We start from the raw sequence: 20,689 nt of genomic DNA, 5'->3' as shown, positions 1-20,689 counted from the left end.
TCAAGAGCCTGGTAAAAAAAAACAACAGTCCATGCGACAAAGAGAGAGATGAGACAAACAGCTTTTTGTTTTTTTAAACAACAGATAGCTTTTATTGGTTCCCCGAATTTTTGCAGTCCAGTATTCAGACATCGTAGCCAATGATGCCTCCTTTGCCGATGCACTCGCCGATATAGAACCACATGAGCACTTCAGTGGCCACCAGTCCGTTCCTTAAAGCATCCTGCAAGGAAAAAGCATCCCTTCTGTCAGCTTTAAAAACAACGGTTGTATTATGCTTCCAGCCTAACAAACCCAGTGGTGAGTTTTAACCTGATTGCGCTTATTGCTCAACTAGGAAGCTGCCGACACTACAATTACAAACTGCTTCAAAGTTGAACTGTTTCGCGACCTTTTAAATTAACGAATAAGGTAAAACACAACTGCTATGAGCAAAACTGCACTGCACATGAATCCACAGATAAAACTCAATGACACACAGCTCTGCACACCTGCAATGAAAGGCGGTGGACTCCTGAGGTTCCTGATCAGAGGGCGTTACAATCATGCCAAATGACACCAGGGCTCTTACATTCCCAGGAGATTATTTTAGCACAAATTTCCCATATTCTTGGCAGTGAGCGTGGCTGTGACAAACTAAGTAAATCCTGTTTATATTCTGTCCCCACTAGATCGTCATGTCATCCATTGTCAAAATGCTGGGAGAATGAATTAAATATGGCATTTGTTGGTGCTCAAACACTAACATGGCTGTCCATCAATCTGTTAACAGAGAACGCCAATCAAGACCGTATTGTGCTGACAGAGGATTACCTCTCTAGTCAATTACAATCACTGTAATGTCCGCTTGTTTTTTTTTCTTTAGCACAGGAGGAGATAGTCGGTAATCAGAGGTTGGCTGGTTTGGTCCCCGTTTCCTTCATGCAAGGTGACCATGAAGATGGTGCCCCCCTAACTTGATCGTGGGGCCTTCAGTATATGAAAGAAGATATGTTGCACCATAAGCATTTGGTGGCGCGGAATGCTGTCGTGCTTGTGCGGGCCGTTGGACTCGAACACGGTCGATCCACCCAACAGACTTTGGCCCTAGATCTCCTCTCACCTTGACGGTTGTTTGACCCAGGCGTCCGCTCTGGAACCCCTTGATCAGGTTTGTTGCCCCCTCGATGGCCTTGGGGATCTCGGCGGGGGACGGAGGGACAAGCTCTACTCGGGCGTAGTGCCAGAAGGTCGCCAGTCGGGGTTTGGAATAGGTGACAGCGGCTAAGAGACAGCGAAAATATGAGGTGTGACATAATTGTTGTTGCTGCTGCTGTCTACCGGGTTTGTATAAAAGACGAGAAAGCAGCTGTTGACTTCTAATTAGCTTTGGTTACGTCGCTCGCTGAGATTACACTTCGCGTTAGCAGCTTCCACTAGCAACACAGCTAGCTAACATCAAGAGTCCGCGTAAACACTATTTGTACTCGTCACTTATTGACAACAATTAAATTCACTTCCTGAAAGAAAAGAGTTTCAATGGAAAGGTAAACCAAGTGTTTCTTGCAAAGACCGCGGAAATGAAATTCATTTCACGCAGCTGGCAGCCAGCAGGGTTCTCTTTTTAGCACCGGCTATGCTACATCTTCTCTCCCGATTTAACGCTTTAAAAAACGGGTTGTCCGCAACAACAGCAGAAACTTCGCAGGAAAAGACAAGGATTTCACGTACCGCCGACGAGGGTTGGCACTTTAGCAACCAGTTTTTGCACAGCCTGTGCCATGTTGGACGTTCACGATGCACAGCGCGCTGCACCGCCTGCTAGCCGATGAATGTCACCTCCAGCTCGAAGGACCCCGAGCCGCAGCGGAGGTGACCGGACGCTGCCTGAACACAAATACTGGCGGCGTTGCTCTTCTTCGTTGGTATCGACGGCGAAAGAAAACGGTATCAGAAATACGAGCGCCGCCGACCGGAGGGGAGCGCGGAACGGAAAATTTGCAGAGAACAGAAACATTTCAAGCCTCGTCCGTTTGTAGTGATTCGTCCATTCCTGGTTCTTCACAGACGACCAGGGCAAGACCTAGCATTTGACTCTTCGTAGCAACTGAAATTCTTTTTCTTGACCTTGCCTGCCCTGTAGCTCTCCAGTACCCCCGTCATAGTGCACAGAATGCCCGCCAGTTTCAAATTCCTGCAGTTTGTTTGCATGACAGTAAGTGCTTCAGATCTGGTGATGGTAATCTGAAGCTCTACGCCCGGATATTTCAACCCTGATGCTCACTTGATCAATTTTTCTTTGTCACATGGGTTTCATCTAATACTCCATGGAAGATGCGTCATTGGTTGTTTGTTCAAAGTTGCATTTGAGAGCCGCTGTGCTCGGAATGATCGGTTGTGGCCTGAATAACCCAGCCACACCCTAGTTTGTTTATTCTTCTCCAGATTATGTGTACATAAGAATTGGGGGTGGTGTGGCGCAGGAGGTTGAGCGATCGTCTTTGGAGGTGAACAGTCCCGGTTGGATTCCCGGCTCCTCCAAGTGTTGTTGAGCAGGACACCGATCCCCTCACTGCTTAGCAGCCTACTGCTCATGGTTCATCCATGATGGCTTCATAGCAAAGAACAAATTTCCCCACGAAGGATTGATAAAATAAAATGCATTATTATCATTATGAGTATTTGTTTTTCAGGCACCGGACCTTACATGCAAACTTCCTTGCTCAGTGTCGAACAAAGTAATTCGATCTGTAATCCCTTTCCTTTTCTAGTGTCTAAGAATCAATCTCTAAATGGCAAGTCTTACTATATCAATTCATTTTAGGGTGTTTAAGCCAACAAATACCACATTATTGCTACTTTATCATATGTTTTTTATCCAGCAGTTGCACCTTTGCTGTGTGACCAGTTGCAGGGAGGGTGGAGCACACATGTGGTTGTATTTGCATGGAACTGCATGAACGCATAACATCAGGACCCATTTTTTCAGGGACTTTAAATTTAGTTAATGTAAACCTCATCCAAAACACCTCACTTGAAAAGAATGCAATGAGTATCACTGTTAGAAGCAAACGATCCCTACAGCGAAATGTTCCGCAGATATATATATATACATATATATATGTAAAATATTTTTAAGATATGCTACTGAGCTTGAAGGCATCTGTGTGTGTGTGTATTTCTCTGAGTGGGTGGATGGGTCACTGTGTACAAGGGAGGTGGAAGGAGTTACTCAATATTTCTATAACAGTAAACACACTCACAAACACACACATATTCACACACACACACACACACACAAGCGCATACCAATTTGTCAATATGCACACAAGCAGCACAACCTGACCTCCACACCAACACACCCACTCTATTTTTTGTTGGATAAAATCATTTAATTGGCTGAGGAGCTTTATAATATAACAACAACAATAAGAACAGAGGCTGTGAAAACCGGATTGGATTTATCTCCATGAAAAATAGAGGAAAATGGGTCAGTCTGGAAACAAATCATAAAAAGTGCATTTTTGTTCTGCAGGACGACATCCAAACCTGGATTTCTGGTCTCCTGATGACGGGATCAAATGGTTTTGCAGTTTCGATGGGAGTGAATGAGCAAAAATGAGCATCATAAGAGTTTGTTGGCTGTAAGCTGCCTTATTTTAGACTTATTTTAGAGGCTGGAAATGAATTGAGCATTGAAATACTCCGGATGTCAGTTCTACAGATTCACACTGACTTCGTTATTTAAAAACAACCCCCCAAAAAAGCGCACATGAACTAAGAAATCAATGTAAACTGAAGTAGGTGCAAATAATCTTGATCATAAGCAGAAATATAATCACTCAAACATTCAGGTGGCTCTGTTTTGCACCCAAGACAGCAGCGAGTCCATGGGAGTGGAACCCTGTTGAGTAGAGAAAAAAAAAGTTAAATTGAAAAATAAGTGAACCACTGTGACGCTCCCATTTGCTCAAAAACAGGACAAATCATCATAGAAAATTTAAACATTTTAATAAATAAAAACTGATGTAATATACACCATTATGAATATACAACTACAACAAGCATACCAAGACATTTGAAATACAAAAAACTGACAGTTCAATTTAGATGCTTTTCAAAGCTTCACTTTTCAGAAGTGGGGTGAACAGGAACTACAACAGCCATAGATTCTCCTAAGTGTTTGTGCCGATAGATAGAAAAAGCATGATGTTGATGTGTACCAACTCCTCGGAGACCGAAAGAACGTGAAAGAAAAAGGATGGTCAGAAGATTTCCATTGAGATGCATTCTGAGGTACTGAGTTGTCTACGGTTGTAACTAACAGTGAGCACACTTTTTTATTTTTCCAGAAGGTCGTCAAAGCAAAAAATTTCGCAAAACTCAAAGAGGAAGACTGAACAAATAAGAAGGCGGTGAGTTCAATTTGTTCTTCTTCCACTGTATTGCAGCTTCTGATGGAAAAAAATCGTACGACGCCAGCTTCATGAAATATGTCAATATAAATGCTGTCATTTATAGAAGCTCCACAAAGGTCAGGTGAGTGTTTGCAGCAAAATCTCTCTTTGTTCTCTCTCTTTGTTTTCTTTTAGAAGATCGTCTTTTGAAGCGCCGGTCTTCCAACACACTGAAGTAACGCTGCAGGAAGCCTCTGGGGAGACCGTCTCCCTCTGGTGGTGGAGACACAGAAGACAGGATGCAAAGGACCTGCAGGTGGATCCAGTGGGTTTCTTTGACCTCATAAAAAGATTACGGCGGGGGGGTTAAATATCAAAAGTCATGACGAGCACATCTGAATGACTTGCTATAATGTCTTTTCACCGTTGCTCAGCACCAAATGTATGTGTTTATACTATTTGCAAACCACCGGCACGTCGTTAAAGCACTGTGAGATTCAGACCCAAGAAACCGACGAGAGAAAAGTCACAAATTCTGTTCCCAGAAAAAAATTAATGATGGCGGGTGTTTTCAAAATGACCGTTAGCCCGTTTGATTTCCTTGCTCTGAAGTTGACCACTCAAAATGTTATCTGATCCGTGCGCTCTGAGACGGCAGCGGTCAGAGGGAGACCGGCGGAGCGGGTCCAACAGTACAGTACAGGATTGAGACGCTACATTTTGTCCGAAGCAAGGAAATATCCAACTTCAAATTAAAACCAACAGAAAAACAAAAAGCACCAATGGTGTTTTAAAATAGCACCAGTTTTCTGAATGTACAGGTAAATGACGTGTGAGTGTGTGTTTCTTCTGGTTTTTTTTTTTTCATTTTTGGCAAAACAGCACTGAATTGAAAGTCGACCGATGTGCGGAGTCACTCAGGCGGCTGCTGCGACGTTCCACCTCCTTTCTGGGAGTGAAAGGCCAAAAACATTCACGGCATTGAGATGCACATGCTTATGCTTCAATAGAGATAATCAAAAGGAAATGCAAACACACACACACACCCACACACACATCCACCCACACACACTGATCCCTTCATGTCAGATCAAAGCAGAGCCATGACACACTGCATGGGTTACACACATCATGTAAATACGCACGCTGGCATCGAGCGATATGCTCCGCGTGACACCGACTGCCAGCGCATTCAAACCTCAGCATTCTTTCATGCCCAAAAACAACCAAACACTCAAAATGTTCTGCGATGGGTTTGGGTGCAGGACAGCAGAAGCCCCCCTCCCCGCAGTATTTTGAAAGGACTAAGTAGGAGATAAGGTTGTTGTTCCCCTAAAAATGATAAGACCCCCCACCCCAACCCCTGCGAGTCATGAACTGGTACATCTGCAATTCAAAGCAAAGCGACGCTGCTGTGAAACCTCTGCTCGTGTGTGTGTGGTGAAGTGGGATATACAGTATGGTGACAGCCATTCTTTTTGTTTTCTACACAGATGGAAACTTCACACACACGCAGGCACGCAGGCACACAAGAACACACACACACACACACACACTCTCACACACACACACTCTCTCTCTCTCTCTCTCTCTCTCTCTCTCTCTCTCTCTCTCTCTCTCTCTCTCTCTCTCTCTCTCTCTCTCTCTCTCTCTCTCTCTCTCTCTCTCTCTCTCTCTCTCTCTCTCTCTCTCTCTCTCTCTCTCACACACACTCACACACACACACACACACACACACACACACACACACACACACACACACACACACACACACACACACACACACACACACACACACACACACATACACACACACGTGTTCTTTGATTTTTTCCCTCTATATTGTGTAGGATTCTGCATTGCTACAATACAAAGCAACAAATGGATATAAAAATAATAGAATATAGACTTATACATTCTTGAAAACATCTACGGTCTTCAAATATTCAAATATAGATACTCATATAACCATTTGGCTCCATATGTGTCTGTGAGTGTATTTAGATATAGTATTCTTATATTTTTTTTTCTCTATTTCCTGGCTCTATAATATTTAACAATTAAAATCTAATTTCTAGTTTCAAAGATGTCCATCACTCATGTTGAGACGTTGGTCTGTTAGACTATTATAACGTCCTACGCTACTCAGCTCCGTCCAGTCTCCAAGTTGATGTGCGTTATATTCTCTTCTACAAAAAATATAAGTGACAAGGTATGCTTGTTTGAGATATTATTTACAAGGTGTGGAGATTTCCTCTCATTTTTTATGAATTTTTTTCTCTTATGATACACTCGGATTCCTTGAATACTTTTCCGGGGCGTTTGGTTACGGACCCACTACCGGCGAGGGCGCGGCGCAGCACCTCGACGCCCAGGAAGAGCAGGGGTTTGGTCTGGAGCCAGCGTCTCTTTCACCTCCGCAACAGGGTATCAGAAAGCAAGCATTAGGTTGTCTGTTCTTTTGTTTTGGTTGTAAGGTGTTCTCTCTGCGTCCTTGGGGGACAGGAGCTCCTTCTCCTGACTGAGGACTGACCGCTGATCTCTGTTGTCGCTGTGACGGCGCAGGATTCTGTGGTGGTCCGCAGTCCTGTCCGCCGTCCTCGCTCTGCCTTAGGAGGGCATGTCGCCCTTTGAAACATGTCTGCGGACGGCGTTCGACCTCGAGCGCTCGGCGAAGGTCAGAGACGACGTGGCAGCTCGTGATGCGATCGAAGACAAAGTTGAGTTTTCTTGAACTTCTCGTGTTAGCACCAGAGATTCTTCTCCTTTGGCGAGTGTAGAAGTCAAAGGTGTCGCCGTCCGTGGCGGTGTCGGGTGACCAGTGTGTGGGAGCGCCGGCTCGACCCGACGGGCCCCGGACACCCAGCGGTACAGTACTAGGATTTTCTTTACACGTTGAATTCTTACAAAAATATGTGTTTCTTTACCAAACTACAAGTATCATTGATGCTAAGCTATGTTGGGTCTCTGCGGCGCCCCCGTGCCTTCATTAATGATGGGATGTACAGCGCTCCAGGGGCCTCCATAGACTCAAATACAAGGGAATCCGACGCTCCTTGTATTCCAGTCACGGATCTTGGAAGCCAAGATGGTTTCTCGTCAGTGAAACGGCTGGTTTGAAGGTCGAACGCCTGCTTGCTCACCCATTTCCCTCCTTGGGCTCGGGATGCGGCGAGGACGTTAGGGGGGCCGGAGACGGAGGGCGGCCGGCGGGGAGGAGCTGTTCGACGTGGTCCCGTGACCGACGCCGCCGGTCTGAATCCCCGTCCGACCTGCGCTCGGCAGCCCGGCGTCGTGACGACCAGACGCCTTTGGGTATTTCATTCTCCCCCGTCTGTCGCTGCCCGAATAGCACGCCCCTCAGAGATGAGGCCGTGTCATTTTCCAGCCAGACGTTTGTTTTCGACGTGGAGAAACAAAAGCAAAACGTATTCTTCTTTTCAGGACTGGAGCAGCTCAGCCACCTTCCTGGTAAGCGCCGTCTCCATCAGCCCACGATCAAACATCACGTCCGCAACTTCTCTTCCTGGTTCGTATCAGTTATTATTTGTTGTTTGTTTCCATGCAGGTGAGATATCTAAAGGTAGGGCTTCCTCAGAGGCATGGAGAAGCACTCAGTGCTGCCGTGGCCTCTCACTCGCACTCAAAGCCCTTGAGGGGGAAAGAAATGTCACTTTTCACGTTTTTTCTCCGTCTTTTTCAAAGTCGTGTTTTTTCTCCTCTCGGAATTCAGTCAAAAATAAATCATTAGGTGAAACTAAATCCAAAAATAATGAGACAGTGACATTGTCGATTAAATATTTCAGCGTAGAAAGGCAGGGGTTGAATGAAGTCATGGGTGATTATGAATGACTTCCTTTCTATTGACTCAATGCACTGGCTTCATTTTTAAATAGTGATTTTGATGTTAATCACACAGCAGTGTGCCGAACATCTGGCTGTGGTCCACATCATCTATAGACAGGTAACCTGGTGTCAGGGCTCCACAGGCGTCCCAGAGCCCCCAGATGAAAAAAAGACTCGAAAACTGAAGTAGCCAAATTCAAAGGAGTGAATTTCGTTTGTACTTTCTGTCAGTCGAACACGAATCCAGTCCGTTTTAATTCCATGTGAAAGGAACGTCACTGCTTCTACTTCTCCACTTGCTGGTATCCACACCCGTTGGTCACTTGACAGACCAGTCGCAGAAGAAGACTAGAAGAATGTCTGCTTGCCAGAACCCAAACCCACCGGCCTTCTCCTTTGGTTTGGTCGATCTGTTCCGCCAACATCAAGCATCCTTCTGACGGAGGTGCTTCTTTCCAACAGCAACATCAGAAACCAGCGGAACCGAATGCCAACAAGTTCAACTGTCACCGCCGAGAAAAAGAAAAAGGGCTTTGGAGGAAAAGTTTCTGATTGGCTGCAATTGTAACTGGATGCTGACCAGTAGGAGAAGAGGCTCGGTGCTTTGTAATCCCCACCAGATCTTCGGGAAGGCACCAAAGACAAGGTTAGTTGGTCAGCCCTTCGTCACTCGGTGCCTTAAAAAAGACGAATGCCAGGCTTTTGTAACCTTTTCGTTCCTCCAGCTGCTGCAGGGCCTCCAAGTCTCCTCATGCTTGGAACCAAATTGTGTCTTCATTTGGTTTCTGTGGGTCAACGTGACCTTTGACCTATTTTTAGGTGATTTCCACGTGATAGAGCTCAGAGGGAATCATCAACTGCTGGTCACCAACTCCGGAGAACGCACGAAGCACCAAGAAAAAGGCACGAGCTAATTTGTGACTTTTTTCTTATTCTGCATGCAGGACGTGTAGGAAAGTAATTATCTATGATGTCGTTCTCGGGGGAAACTTTTGGATTGGCAGAAATGGAGAAAGAGCCTCTGCTGAAGATCTCACTGAAACCCTGGCGGAGACAGGGAAGATGAAGTTCTGAGTAAAAGCTGGAGAAGCAGCAGGTCAAGGGTGAAGCAGATCCTGGTTCTGCTCAGGTTGGAGGCCAAGGCTCGTTACCACAACAGATAACTCCTGAAGGAGCTGTGCACCTTCTGAGCAAGACTGGAGAGACGGCAACGCATGTTCCATCCCTACACCCACCAACCAACCAACCAGCCCGTCTATCTATCTATCTATCCAACCATCCATCCATCCATCCATCCATCCGCCCAGCCTTCCATCCATCTGCCAACCAATCTGTCCATCCAACCATCTGTCCATCCATTTGTCCATCCATCCACCTACCAACCAATCCATCTTCCCATCTGTCCGTCCATTCATCCATCCAACCATCCGTCCATCCATCCGTCCATCTATCTCCCCAACAACCAATCCATCCAACCATCAGTCCATCCAGCTTTCCATCAATCTACCAACCAATCCCTCCATTTCAACAGGACATATTAAGTATCTGACGTCTATGACGGGTCTCTGCCTGGTCTCTGTCAGATTATCTCCTTTGAATCCATCCCTCCATTCTTCTATCCCTCTGCCCTCTGAGAACATGTTCAACCTGCCAATCACCTTGCAAAGCAGAGGTGTGAACAGATCTGCTCGACCCAGTCTTGGCCTTCAGGTATCACGTGGTGGCTCTCTGCCTGCCTCTTCTTGCCCCCTTATCTCTTTAATCAGAAGATGCCAAACAAAGAGACTAAATACAAAAGCTATGATAGAAAATGGCCATAAGTGACAAACATTCTCCCCCACAGACGCACGATTGTGTAAAAACTGCTGGAGACAAAGCTGAGGTTGAAGAGAAGCAGGAACCAAAGAGAAACTCCGTCAAAGCCCGACGATGGTTCTCCGGTCCCTGGAATATGTATGAAAACACTCACTCAGTAAAATATGGCACAAAGTCCTGTCATTCACTACCAGCAGTTGTGTTTGATGGTTTTCCTTCAATTGTTTTGGCTTGATGTTCTGACCAGGGTTCTGAGCCCTCTACGCTAGCCTAACAAGAAGACCGGGGGTGCGGAGACGTGAAGGATCCCAAGCGTCGGAAGGGTCATTTGTAGATTTTGCTCCAGTGCAAACTGTTAGGGGGAGACCAGCGGCATGGGGATGGTGAGGAGAGGATGGAGACCAGCCTCGTGGGGATGGACACCAGCGGCGTGGAGATCCAGCCGCGCCTAATTGTGGGGAAGAGATGTTGAGCTCCAGGTGGACCTCCCCGCTCACTGGGAAGGTCAGTGGGCTGGCGTGCGTGGAGGTGTCAGTGGTGAGGGTCATTCACGCGTCAAAGGAAAAGCATAGATTGAGGTGTAAAAGACAAAGAGCAGGAAATGGACCCCAAGGACCAAGACAGCGAGAGTCTGCCCGACCCCGAGCCGTGGCCCCGCCTCCGGCGCTCTGAGGTATATCTGGCAGCGGCCGCAAACCCCCGTGAATGTGAGGCGAGAAGATCCAGCGGGAGGTGCTGCTGTAAACGGAGACCTGAAAAGGTTTTGTTTTTTTTTTAATCGTTGGTCTGGAGACGCGAGACGAGCCTGGAGGAGCCTTCGCACCCATGAAGGACCGAGAGAAACTTGGACATTAGCCGGAGAATGGCCATGGAGCTTCCACGTTTGATTCATAAAATCTGTTTTGCACTGGAGTAAAACTCAGGTCAGAGGGGGGAACGGCCCTCAATTTAAGCATTCTCTGGAATCAGACAGTAAAAATAATTTCAATCTGGGAATCCGTTGCGGAGAGCAAGAGGAGGGCGGCGCTTTGGACACCATCGGTCTTCAACCTGAACGGAGCGACACGCCAGTCAACAGCCGGCCCGATGTGGATGGGATTAATAGGGATGGAGGTACGGATGCTTAAATTGAGCGCTGTTCCTTTTTGCGGACGGTAAACTGAAACGTCTGAGACGGCGGTTCTTCCAGCTGTGGGTATCTGGGAATGGCAGCACCAAAGCGTGTCTGTGACCTTTTTGTCCTGATGGGCTTTCAGAGAAGGGTGGTGTGGTCTGAGTCTATGTTGTCCATGCAGGCCAAGATGGCCTTCTGGTCCTCCCGTGGCGGGCGGCGGTACAACAGTGCAGAAAAGCGGGTGTATGGGTCGGTGAGGATGGGCCGTTTCTTCTTCTTGCAGAGGTAGAGAGCTTCTTCGGGCTGGAGTACCTGAGAGGTGTAGGCCTGCTGGGTCTGAGAGGTGGAGACACCTGGAGGAGGGATGACAACAGGAAGGTTATGGCCTGAGCACAGCTGGAAGTGGACTAGAAGACACACACACACACACACACACACACACACACACACACACACACACACACACACACACATCAAACTGCAGTATTTGTACTGACTGTTCTCACTAATTGTCCCATTAGAGCTGATCTTCCTGGGTTGACACTTTGTGCCGAGTAGTTTTAGCTTGTCCTCTTGTGGATTTAACAGACCGGACGCACCAACACATCCCATTAGGAAAGTCAATGCTGGATGTCTCAGAGAATCGACAGTAAATAAGCCAGTGAATCCAGGTTTTAATCCACTGATATCTACTGAACATATGAGTTTTACATGTATATGTATATATCTTCCCAAATACTGAAACTCGGGCTTTTGCGCAATTAAATAGGTTTTCAAACCAGAGTTTCGAGCATTGGTCCTCTCATGTGATCCTACAACCCTTCCTCCTCACGCCAGAGCTTCCTGACAGTCACCATTCTTAGACCTGAGGTTGTCGGTGGTCCTTTGGGACTCGATCAAACCAAGGCTGTTGTAAAAAAGACCAAGATGTGTGTTTGGTTTGCGGAGCCGGTGAAGCTGCCTCCCAGCGGAGCGCACAGATTCTCCCGGACTCAGACTTTCTCATCTCGTTCGATACGGTAAAGTCATCTCCTGTTGCTGGTACAAATGTCGGCGGCGACCGGCATCATGAATGATCCCTCTGCCGGTCGCTGCCGACGGAAAGAATAAAGTGTGCGCGTCCCCGCCAAAGATAATCTGCAGGATCAGATGCGCCGCTCATCGTTGTTACTGTCTGAACCGGAAGGCCTGGCGTTCAGAGAGACTGGCCTGTGAATGCAGAACGTCAGAGCCAGCTGGGCTCCTTCTCCCTCCGTGTGTCAGATGCAGCTTTTGCTTGTCATCCACAGACAGTCAACCTTTGCATCCATGACAGGAAAGGGCCAGAACAACCAGGATCAAGAATTGGGAGCCTTTGGGCCTGGAGAGAGCCGTTTGAGACCGGCTGATCTCCGAGGAGAGAGGAACACCGCGAACAGATCATTCGCTGAAATAAGACATTAGAAACATAAGACACGAGTGAAAATAAAGTGGGCGAGGACAAAGAATAGATGGTTTTGTGGAGAGGAGAACATCCCGGGCTACAGATACGTCTCAGCGGGAAATGGAGACGTATGGGAAGCCAGCGCAGGAACACGGTTCGCACCTGCTTTCTTCCTAGCCTTGGAGTTATTGTTGTTCATGGTGATCTTCTTGGCCTTTTTCACACGTTGGTATCTCAGTGCATCAATCCTCTCAGACCCCGGAAGGGCACTCGGCGCACCTCGACGTTTTCTGGATAAGGGAGAGCGAGAGGAGAAAGAAATAACGGGTAACTCCGGGCCAAACGTGGATATCAACCTGTTTTGTTTGTGTTTGCGCTCTATCGAGTATCCAATCAAAAAAGGACAAAACGGAAAACCCACGCAATCTCAAAAACAGCACCGCTTGGCCAAGCAGGAGGTGCGGCACATCGCCGGAGAATCGATGTGAGACACCTTAACAGCTGCATCTTCTCAACAGCGTGGTGAGAAACCTCATACCGTTCACTGGTGCAATCATCTTGAACGTTATCTGGATTTACAGCAGATTACTTGGAGATCAAATTTATGAATCGAATTCAATAAAAAGCGCCCCTTGTGATTCTGAGGCCTTTCGGGGAAATGCATATATATTGCTCAAATTGATCCAAACAATCTCTAACCAAGATGAAAGAATAAAGAAAGACAAAATAAGGAAAAACACATCTGCTGAAACTGAGAAGCTCATGGACGGATTCTGGACGGCCGCTTTAGCTTTTCGGAAATGTCCACATTCAAGACTTGCACTGTTGGTTTCAGAGGAATGTTCTCCAAAAGAAAAGAGTTTGAACAGGATGTGAGCGGGACGCTCAATGAAACACCTGCAGTTTTTAGGGTTCTCTGATGAGTAATAATCGAGCAGACTCTGAAAATAACAGATGCAAATGTTTCATTGGCGCAGAGCCGCTCGTGACTGCATCTACAGACCTCCGGCCTCCCTGCACCGAGGCACTTAGGACTTGGCAGCACCAGTGTTCTGCCATGCACACACACACACACACACACACACACACACACACACACACACACACACACACACACAGAGTTCACTCAAGGTACAGAAAACAATTAGCAATACAGAGAGGGCCATCTTCCCGCCGTAGCTGAAGAGAGAAACCGAAGGCTGTTAGTGGAGGAAGAGAATCAGAGCTGAGCAACAAAGCATCTTCAATGTGTATTCATAGACATGGATACTGTCTACAATGGGCTTCACCATGCTGACAGGGGGAGAGATGGCGGGAGGGGAAATGACTACGCAGGAACAGTCACATGATGAAAAATAAGCCAAAGAAAAGCGAAGCACTAGGACAACAAATGTAACAAGAATTTATCCATATATATATATCTTTTTTTTGAAACGGAGGAGCACTAGTTAGCAATGGCATGCATGGCAGTTTGCACATGGAACAGAACTTTAAAGGGGAATACATTCAAAAACTTTTCATCGGGCAGTTCAGTGTGGAACACTGGGGAATCCTCAACCATCCGTGTGCCATCTCTTGCAAGCCCACACAAAAATCTTTGTTCCTTATGATAAAAAGTACAAGATCTGCGTTCTTTTTCTTGGGGACCTTGCTTCGACCTTGGGAACTGTTCTGCAGTCAAGCTTACGGGCGAGATGTTAAACCTGGAGTGACGGTTTGATTGGTGCGCTATATGGATGCTTAAAAACGGAGGGTTAAGGCAAAGTGTCCGCCAGCAATGTGTCTTTTGTTATTTTTGGCTAAACAGATGCTTGTCGGAAGCGCCGGTGATGGTTTTCTGCTTCAGCTGCGCTCGTTCAAAAACCCGCTGGATATTTGGGGAGTTAATGTTTAAGCAAGAGTCTTCTAAAGTCTAGACGCATGCTAAGCTCCTTACGCCACCAGGAACATGCAACAGCAATTCTGCCGAGGTGTTAATGCAAAAGAACAGAGGCGTGAATGATGGCTCGCAGTGGACACACACCTTCAGGGGACATCATAACGCCAATCGAGCAAAAATATTCATTGGAGATCGGGGTCCAACATATTTTCAATTGGTGTCATAGAAGAACAAGCATCTGTAGAGTGTCAATGTCTGAATGTGTCACACTTGAGGTGAATGCTAAGAGGGCTTTTACAGAGCGATCGTCTCAGAACGAAAACCCAAGTCAACGTCATCAACCCTTTCATAAACAAAAACGGACGGGGAGCCGCTCGGCAATAAAGCATCGAAATCGGGTATGAAATCTATCTAGTAAAATGACAGAACAATTCTAAACTTGCAGCAGCTTTGCTGTTAAATTAAAAAGAACAAGTTACCGAGAAAGCGCAGGTGGCCATTGAAAGTACTTCGCTCTTTGCTATTGGCTGTTCTTGAACAAAGAGGCAATGAGTGAGGTCATATTTTTACTTTTTGTATTATTTTTTTGCTTTCCCTCTGACCAAGGCTGACACCCCCAACCCCAAAACCTTTGGGACCCAGTGGGCAAAAGAGGACAGTGAGAGGAAGTGTGTTGGGTCAGCAAGCGTGAGGATGGCAAGGCAGCTCCAAGGACTCCCCAAAGGTGCCAGGATTTAAAAAACTGCAGGCATCACATGTTAACTGAGGGCCTTGACCAGGCCTTTGGCCCGAGTACTACCATAGAGTTGGGCACTTGGCAGTACTTCTGTCCATCCCTGCTACATGAACGTACCAATGACCCTGTCCCTCAACGATAAACCCCTGAGCCCCAGCTGCGCGATCGGTCAAAAAATGAATACTTTGTTGAGCCCCAAGAGAGAAATTTTGTTGCAGGAGCTCCAATTTGGGGGGTTATGGGCACTAACTAAATGAAAAGATATAGTGCAGCTTAAGGTTGGCGGTTGTGAGTCGGTGCGTTCAGAGGTCACATTGATTCAAGCAGAATATCCTGGGCTGACACTACCTGTGAAACAAGCATGGCGAAGTAGTTTCTCCACTTTGTTATGTCATTGAGCAGTTCTCGGTTTTCCTAGCTAACTGCACGATAAAGATACCGAGTTGCTTTTGGGGAGAATCTTATTCGAGGGAAATCAATCGGGGAGTCCGTAGAGGGCCGAACACGTACAAATTAGCCTCATCCAACATTTATTTAACGTTTGCCGGACGACAAATCCATGAGTGAAACGAACCCAACCATACAGGTTCTCTCTCTGCGGTGGAGTTTGTTGACCCTGGTCCTCAGGAGCTGCTGCTCTGCCGCCGCAGGGTCAATGAAACGGAGAGACCGTTTACAACCTTTCACCGGTCTCAGTTGTGTCGAAGCAGGAAGGAGTTTCACACTCGGGAGCTAGACCCAAACCCAAACCAGGGCCGAACCGACCCTGGACCAAATGTTTGTTGTAGAGGTGGCCCTTGTCCAGCTCAACCTGAACCTCGGTGGAGGTTTATCCCTGGTTTGGTTGACTTGCTCAGATATTGTCAAGCCTCAATGGCAGATTTTAACCGGCAGGTTGAAGTGGAAAAGTTATTGTTGATTTTTATGGTTATATTTTTCGTATGCCTGGCTGGTAGCAATACCGAGAAACACTTGCCTGATTGACGAAATGCCAACGCACGTCCTGCCAACACGAGCCAATCAGGCACAGGCAGACGCGGCTGTTAATACATAATCAAAAGTGTACAAGGTCGCAGATATAGGCCTTAGAATTTAGACCTGACAGGACCAGGACCAGGACAGGGACCGGGACCTGGACCTGCACCAGGGTGCAGAGTTATTGCTGGAGACTAAAGGGGTCTGTGGCTTTTAGCCATGCGCTTTGAGGACAGGCGGGTTTAAGGACATGCGCGGTGGAGTTCTCAAACAGCGAGACCCTGTTCTATATCAGAGGTGATCAATTAAGCCCGGCTTATCCCCAGAATCAGGCAACTAACGAATGAAAATACGGACAGGATCGTGGCGTTTACGGATGTGGCACCAGAAGTGGAGTACTCTTATGGAGAAAAAAAAAAGGCAACGCATTGTCTGGTCAGTTAGCAAACCACTCAAGCATGAGATCATGTCGGCGATAATCTCTGAGCGGATCATCTATGAAATAAGAGTTGGCATATGCATGTCAATAAGGAGGCCTTCTGTGCTGGGAGACTGCAGAACTTAAAAATGCATAGCCACTTGGAGAAAAAGGTGGGAAACAGCAAAGAACTGAAAATAAGTTCACGGTCGACTGAAGGAAGGAACAAATCACACAAAAGACTCAAAAGTCTTGTATTCCCCTTTAAAGGACGAGGTGATCAAAAAAGTCCCACCTGCTAACCCCCCCCTTTCAGACATGGATCCAACCCTTACCTATTGCGGTGTAGAGGACCTGGTCACAACAACGCTGCCCAGATAGCTGAGATCAATCAAAAACAAAGCAGGTAAGACTCCAGGAGTCATCAAGAACCACCACACTGCCCCTATTTCATAATGATGGAGACATTGCGATACATGAGAAGCGGACAGGCCCTGTGACACACTTTGCCCAACAACCTTCCCTTGGTGGTCAGACCTGGGGTTGTCCTGGGGCAATTAGAGAGGGTTCTGGAGACGAGGGTTACAGAAAGGGAAGGGAAAGTAAGGTAGGAAAAAACCAGCAAGGGGCGGAGGGGAGGGGAAATTGGTTATGAAGTTAGGTTACTAAGGCCGAGGATGGGCCGCAGGGCCTGCCAAGATGAACTCTTCTGAAAGCATCCCTCTGCATGACAAAGGCATCGTCAAACGCTTGGAGCTAGACATAACAATGGGTGACTTGTCTGGGGAATCGGTCGGATGAGTAATGTGGGATTCCTCCTGTCGGGTGAAAGCAGGGAAATGCATGGCACGAATGGAAAAACAGAGATCCCGCGTTGACGTCTGTTGATTTCCGGGCTTTTCGGCGCCGGCGAACAAACAAATTACACCTTGCGCCGCGTCGACGACAGACTGCAGCGCCAAACGGTCTGAAACATAATCTGCGGAGCAAATGCACGTCACGCTCATCTTGCGAACGACACACTCGGTAAATCTTTGGTCGCTCACTCGGCGAATTTCTCCCTCTTCTACGGCAATAATTTGGACGGATGCTCGACAGAATCAGACCGGAGACCTATTTGACCCGGGAAAGGCAGCGCTGACCGCATTGGAACTAAACTGAGAACTTGGAAAGGTCATCAGATGAATGGCTTAGAAAATAGCCGTCCTTCAACAAGAATTGTGTTGTTTGTGAAACGAAGAAAAAAAAAACACGTGAAAAAAATTCAAACTATGGAACGAAAATGATGGATCAAAATGAAGACACTCTGTAACGAAAAGCGTCAAAGCAATCGATACACGCAAGCGTCATGGGTGACGGCGGATGACTCGGATGGTATCCCTTCTCTGCATGCCCACTGCACCTACCCTGAAGCTGACAACTGGGATGGAGAGGGCTCAGATGGAAGTATCTCCTCCTCTGTCCTCCTTTGAGACGGTATCTGCCCAAATATGTTGCTGCTTTCCACGGGGGGTGACGGGGACTGGGAAGCTGGATAGCTGGTCGCAGTGGTGGCAAAGGCCAGGTGGGAGCGATAGCTAGGACTTGCTCTCCTGCTACCCTGGCCTTGGGCGGGTGAGGAGGAGGGGGAGGATCTCCGTGAGAAGCTGGCTGTGGAAGGAGGGAGGAGGGTAATCTCAGACATCTCCGGGGGCTTGGAGGGTTGGACAATGCTCGGGCGTGGTCGGGGACGTACGACTATCTCGGGGGATCCTTCGTGAGAACTAAGGGGGCTCTGGGTGAGGGGGGAGAGTCGAGAGGGCTGCAGAACCACCTGATGCACGCCAGAGTCCATCCGACGGGCCTGCCTGGGACTGAAGCGGGTGGCGGTTTCGAACCATCGCGTGTCCAAGCTACTGAACGTGCTCGGGACAATGTGGGCCATGGGATCGGCGTAAGGCAAAACTGGAACGCCCATACCGTGGCTCGTGTGTCGTAGCTGCCCTAGATGTGCCTCTTGCATAGCTAAATGCTTGGCTGGGGAGCTATGAGGCTTGGCCTTGCTGGGTGATTTGCTGGGGTGGCTCTTTGGGGCTTGCAGCGGTAAGACGCCCGGGTAGGTCGGCATCGGGAGCGGGGAGGGCTGGAAAGCACTGAGGGGAAGCACGTGGGGCGGGGGAGGATAGGGGGAGTCGCGGCTGAGGTGCAGAGGGCGACGAGGCGGAAAAATGAACTGGGGACCCTCCAGACTGGTGAAGGTGAAATCCAGTCCTTGCCAGATCTCCGGCGAGCGGGAGGAGGAGGTGAGAGTCAGAGGGAGGGGAAAGCCGGACACAGCATATTGTGGGAAATCACCCTCTGCCATTTCTTCAGGAATCACAGGGTGACCGAAAGGACCTTCGGCCAGGTACGGAGGGGAGGACATGACAGAGCTGAGCGGGCTGCTATCAGGCATGTAAAAAGGAGGTGGGGGATCGTGATCCCCGGGGGCGCCCAGATAGCCATAGAACGCTCTGTGATGGAGAGAGCCTCGGATCTGCCCCGTGGCCTGGAGCCGGCTGCTCTCCATGATGGTCATACCTTCGAACGGCCTCTGGAAACGAGGGCTGTAGGCCGGAGGCTGCAGGTAAGACTCTTGACTGGAAATGGGGGAAATCTGGTGAGGCCGAAGAGGGGCCATGACCGGCGGGAGAGGCCTGAGGTCGTCGTTCTCTTCGTCGGACTGCCGAAATTCGGGATAGAGGTCCGATTCTTCCACGAAAGGGAAGCCCTCGATCCGCCTGGGCTTGACGGACATTTCCGCGTCCGAGGGATCCACCACGAAGCGTCCGTCGGGGCCTCGGCTGATCAGTTCGATGGGTGTCGTGGCTTCGGCTTCGTGCTTGGAGATGCTATACTTCTTGCTTGTTATTGCTCTTTTAGTCTTCTTGTACAAAGACAACTCCTCCTTCCTCCCTGGGCTCGGGGGTGGTTTCTTTCCACGCTGATCCTGGCTGTCCTCGGAAGTTTCTGATGGGGACGCCTTTGAACGAATGCTCTCCGGGCTCACCTTTCCTGATGATGTCCTAAGAAGGAAAATATAAAAAATGTCAACACGCAATACAGTCTTGTCTCGCTTTTCTGCTCTATTGGAATTTAAATAAAACCAAACAACAAACCCATCATCTGGCGTTCTGGACTGCAGCACAGTTGGGCTTGGTCACAAATTCAACCATAAATAAACTCACTCATGACAGAAAATGCGATGTTCAAAAACTTATTTTGTGAAGAAGTTGAAAGAAGGGATTTCAGTGCACATTCTGACATGTAGAGGATGCATATATGCATGTGTGTTCTGTTTGGACAACCAGACAGGTATTTTGATTTGGGATTATTGTGCGAGATATGAAAGTCACAGCACGTCATCTCAGACAGAACTTTGGCCAGCCGGTCCCTGAACGCCTCATAGAAATCGTGGAAATCTCCCAAACCAAGCAGAGGAGGGGATTTGACTTGGGATAATCTACGCCTAAAAGCCAGGGGCTTTATTCGCCTTTGCTTCTATGCCATCTAATCCTTTCACTTGCACAGCCGTCTTTTCAGGCTTCTGGCAGGAAGAAGTCCGGCCAGCGGACACGCTCTGCCCCTCTGCGACCGCCGCTGCTTTAGAAGCTAAGCCCGGAAACACAGCGCCTGAAAACTCAGCTTAGCAGAGGAAAGATGGAGCGCTGCGATAAAAACGACAACTGGTCTGTCAAGCAGGCAGGATGCTTGCACTCTCTCTCTCTCTCTCTCTCTCTCTTTCACACACACACACACACACACACACACACACACACACACACACACACACACACACACACTTGTGTTGATGCAGAGTGCCACAGCACAAAATGAATGAAGTCCTGGCTTCTCCCAACTGGCCAGTCTTAACATGCGCTGTGCTGATGTAAAGCGTGATATTGTGTCTGTGCGTGTGTGTGTGTGTGTCTGTGTGTGTCTGTGTGTGTTTGTGTGTGTGTGTGTGTGTGTGTGTGTTTGTGTGTGAGGACAAGCTTTAACCCCCACATTTCCAGCAGGAATCTTGAGCAGGTTTTAAAAGCAGTCCATGTGAGCTGATCCTCCCTCTCAGTCCACATGGAGTCCAGA

The 20,689-nt window shown here is 48.0% G+C and overlaps 2 protein-coding genes across 2 annotated transcripts in view; both read right to left on the bottom strand.

Moving 5' to 3' along the window:
* Positions 1 to 62: 62 nt before the first annotated feature.
* On the bottom strand, positions 63 to 1,870 carry atp5mg (ATP synthase membrane subunit g). Its single transcript, XM_086160333.1, has 3 exons — positions 1,711 to 1,870; positions 1,103 to 1,263; positions 63 to 223 (listed from the first exon to the last, which is right to left on the bottom strand). Exons 1-3 carry the CDS (start codon positions 1,760 to 1,762, stop codon positions 125 to 127), a joined length of 312 nt encoding a protein of 103 aa, XP_086016459.1. The 5' UTR covers positions 1,763 to 1,870; the 3' UTR covers positions 63 to 124.
* An 8,826-nt stretch (positions 1,871 to 10,696) lies between these two features.
* The window catches only part of igsf9bb (immunoglobulin superfamily, member 9Bb), a 55,944-nt gene continuing 45,951 nt past the window's right edge, over positions 10,697 to 20,689 (bottom strand). Inside the window, exons 19-21 of the mRNA XM_086160409.1 lie at positions 17,989 to 19,626; positions 12,737 to 12,864; positions 10,697 to 11,504 (exon numbers count right to left, since the gene is read on the bottom strand). Coding sequence (XP_086016535.1) covers positions 11,290 to 11,504; positions 12,737 to 12,864; positions 17,989 to 19,626 — 1,981 coding nt within the window. The 3' untranslated portion in view covers positions 10,697 to 11,289. The remainder of the gene's footprint in view (positions 11,505 to 12,736; positions 12,865 to 17,988; positions 19,627 to 20,689) is intronic.

This window comes from Fistularia commersonii, chromosome 15, assembly GCF_037954325.1.
Source record: "Fistularia commersonii isolate RoL2024-O1a breed Wild chromosome 15, RoL_Fcom_v1.0, whole genome shotgun sequence".
Lineage (NCBI taxonomy): Eukaryota > Metazoa > Chordata > Actinopteri > Syngnathiformes > Fistulariidae > Fistularia > Fistularia commersonii.
The sequence above is the reverse complement of the archived record's forward strand: the minus strand, read 5'-3'. Positions and strand labels throughout refer to the sequence as shown.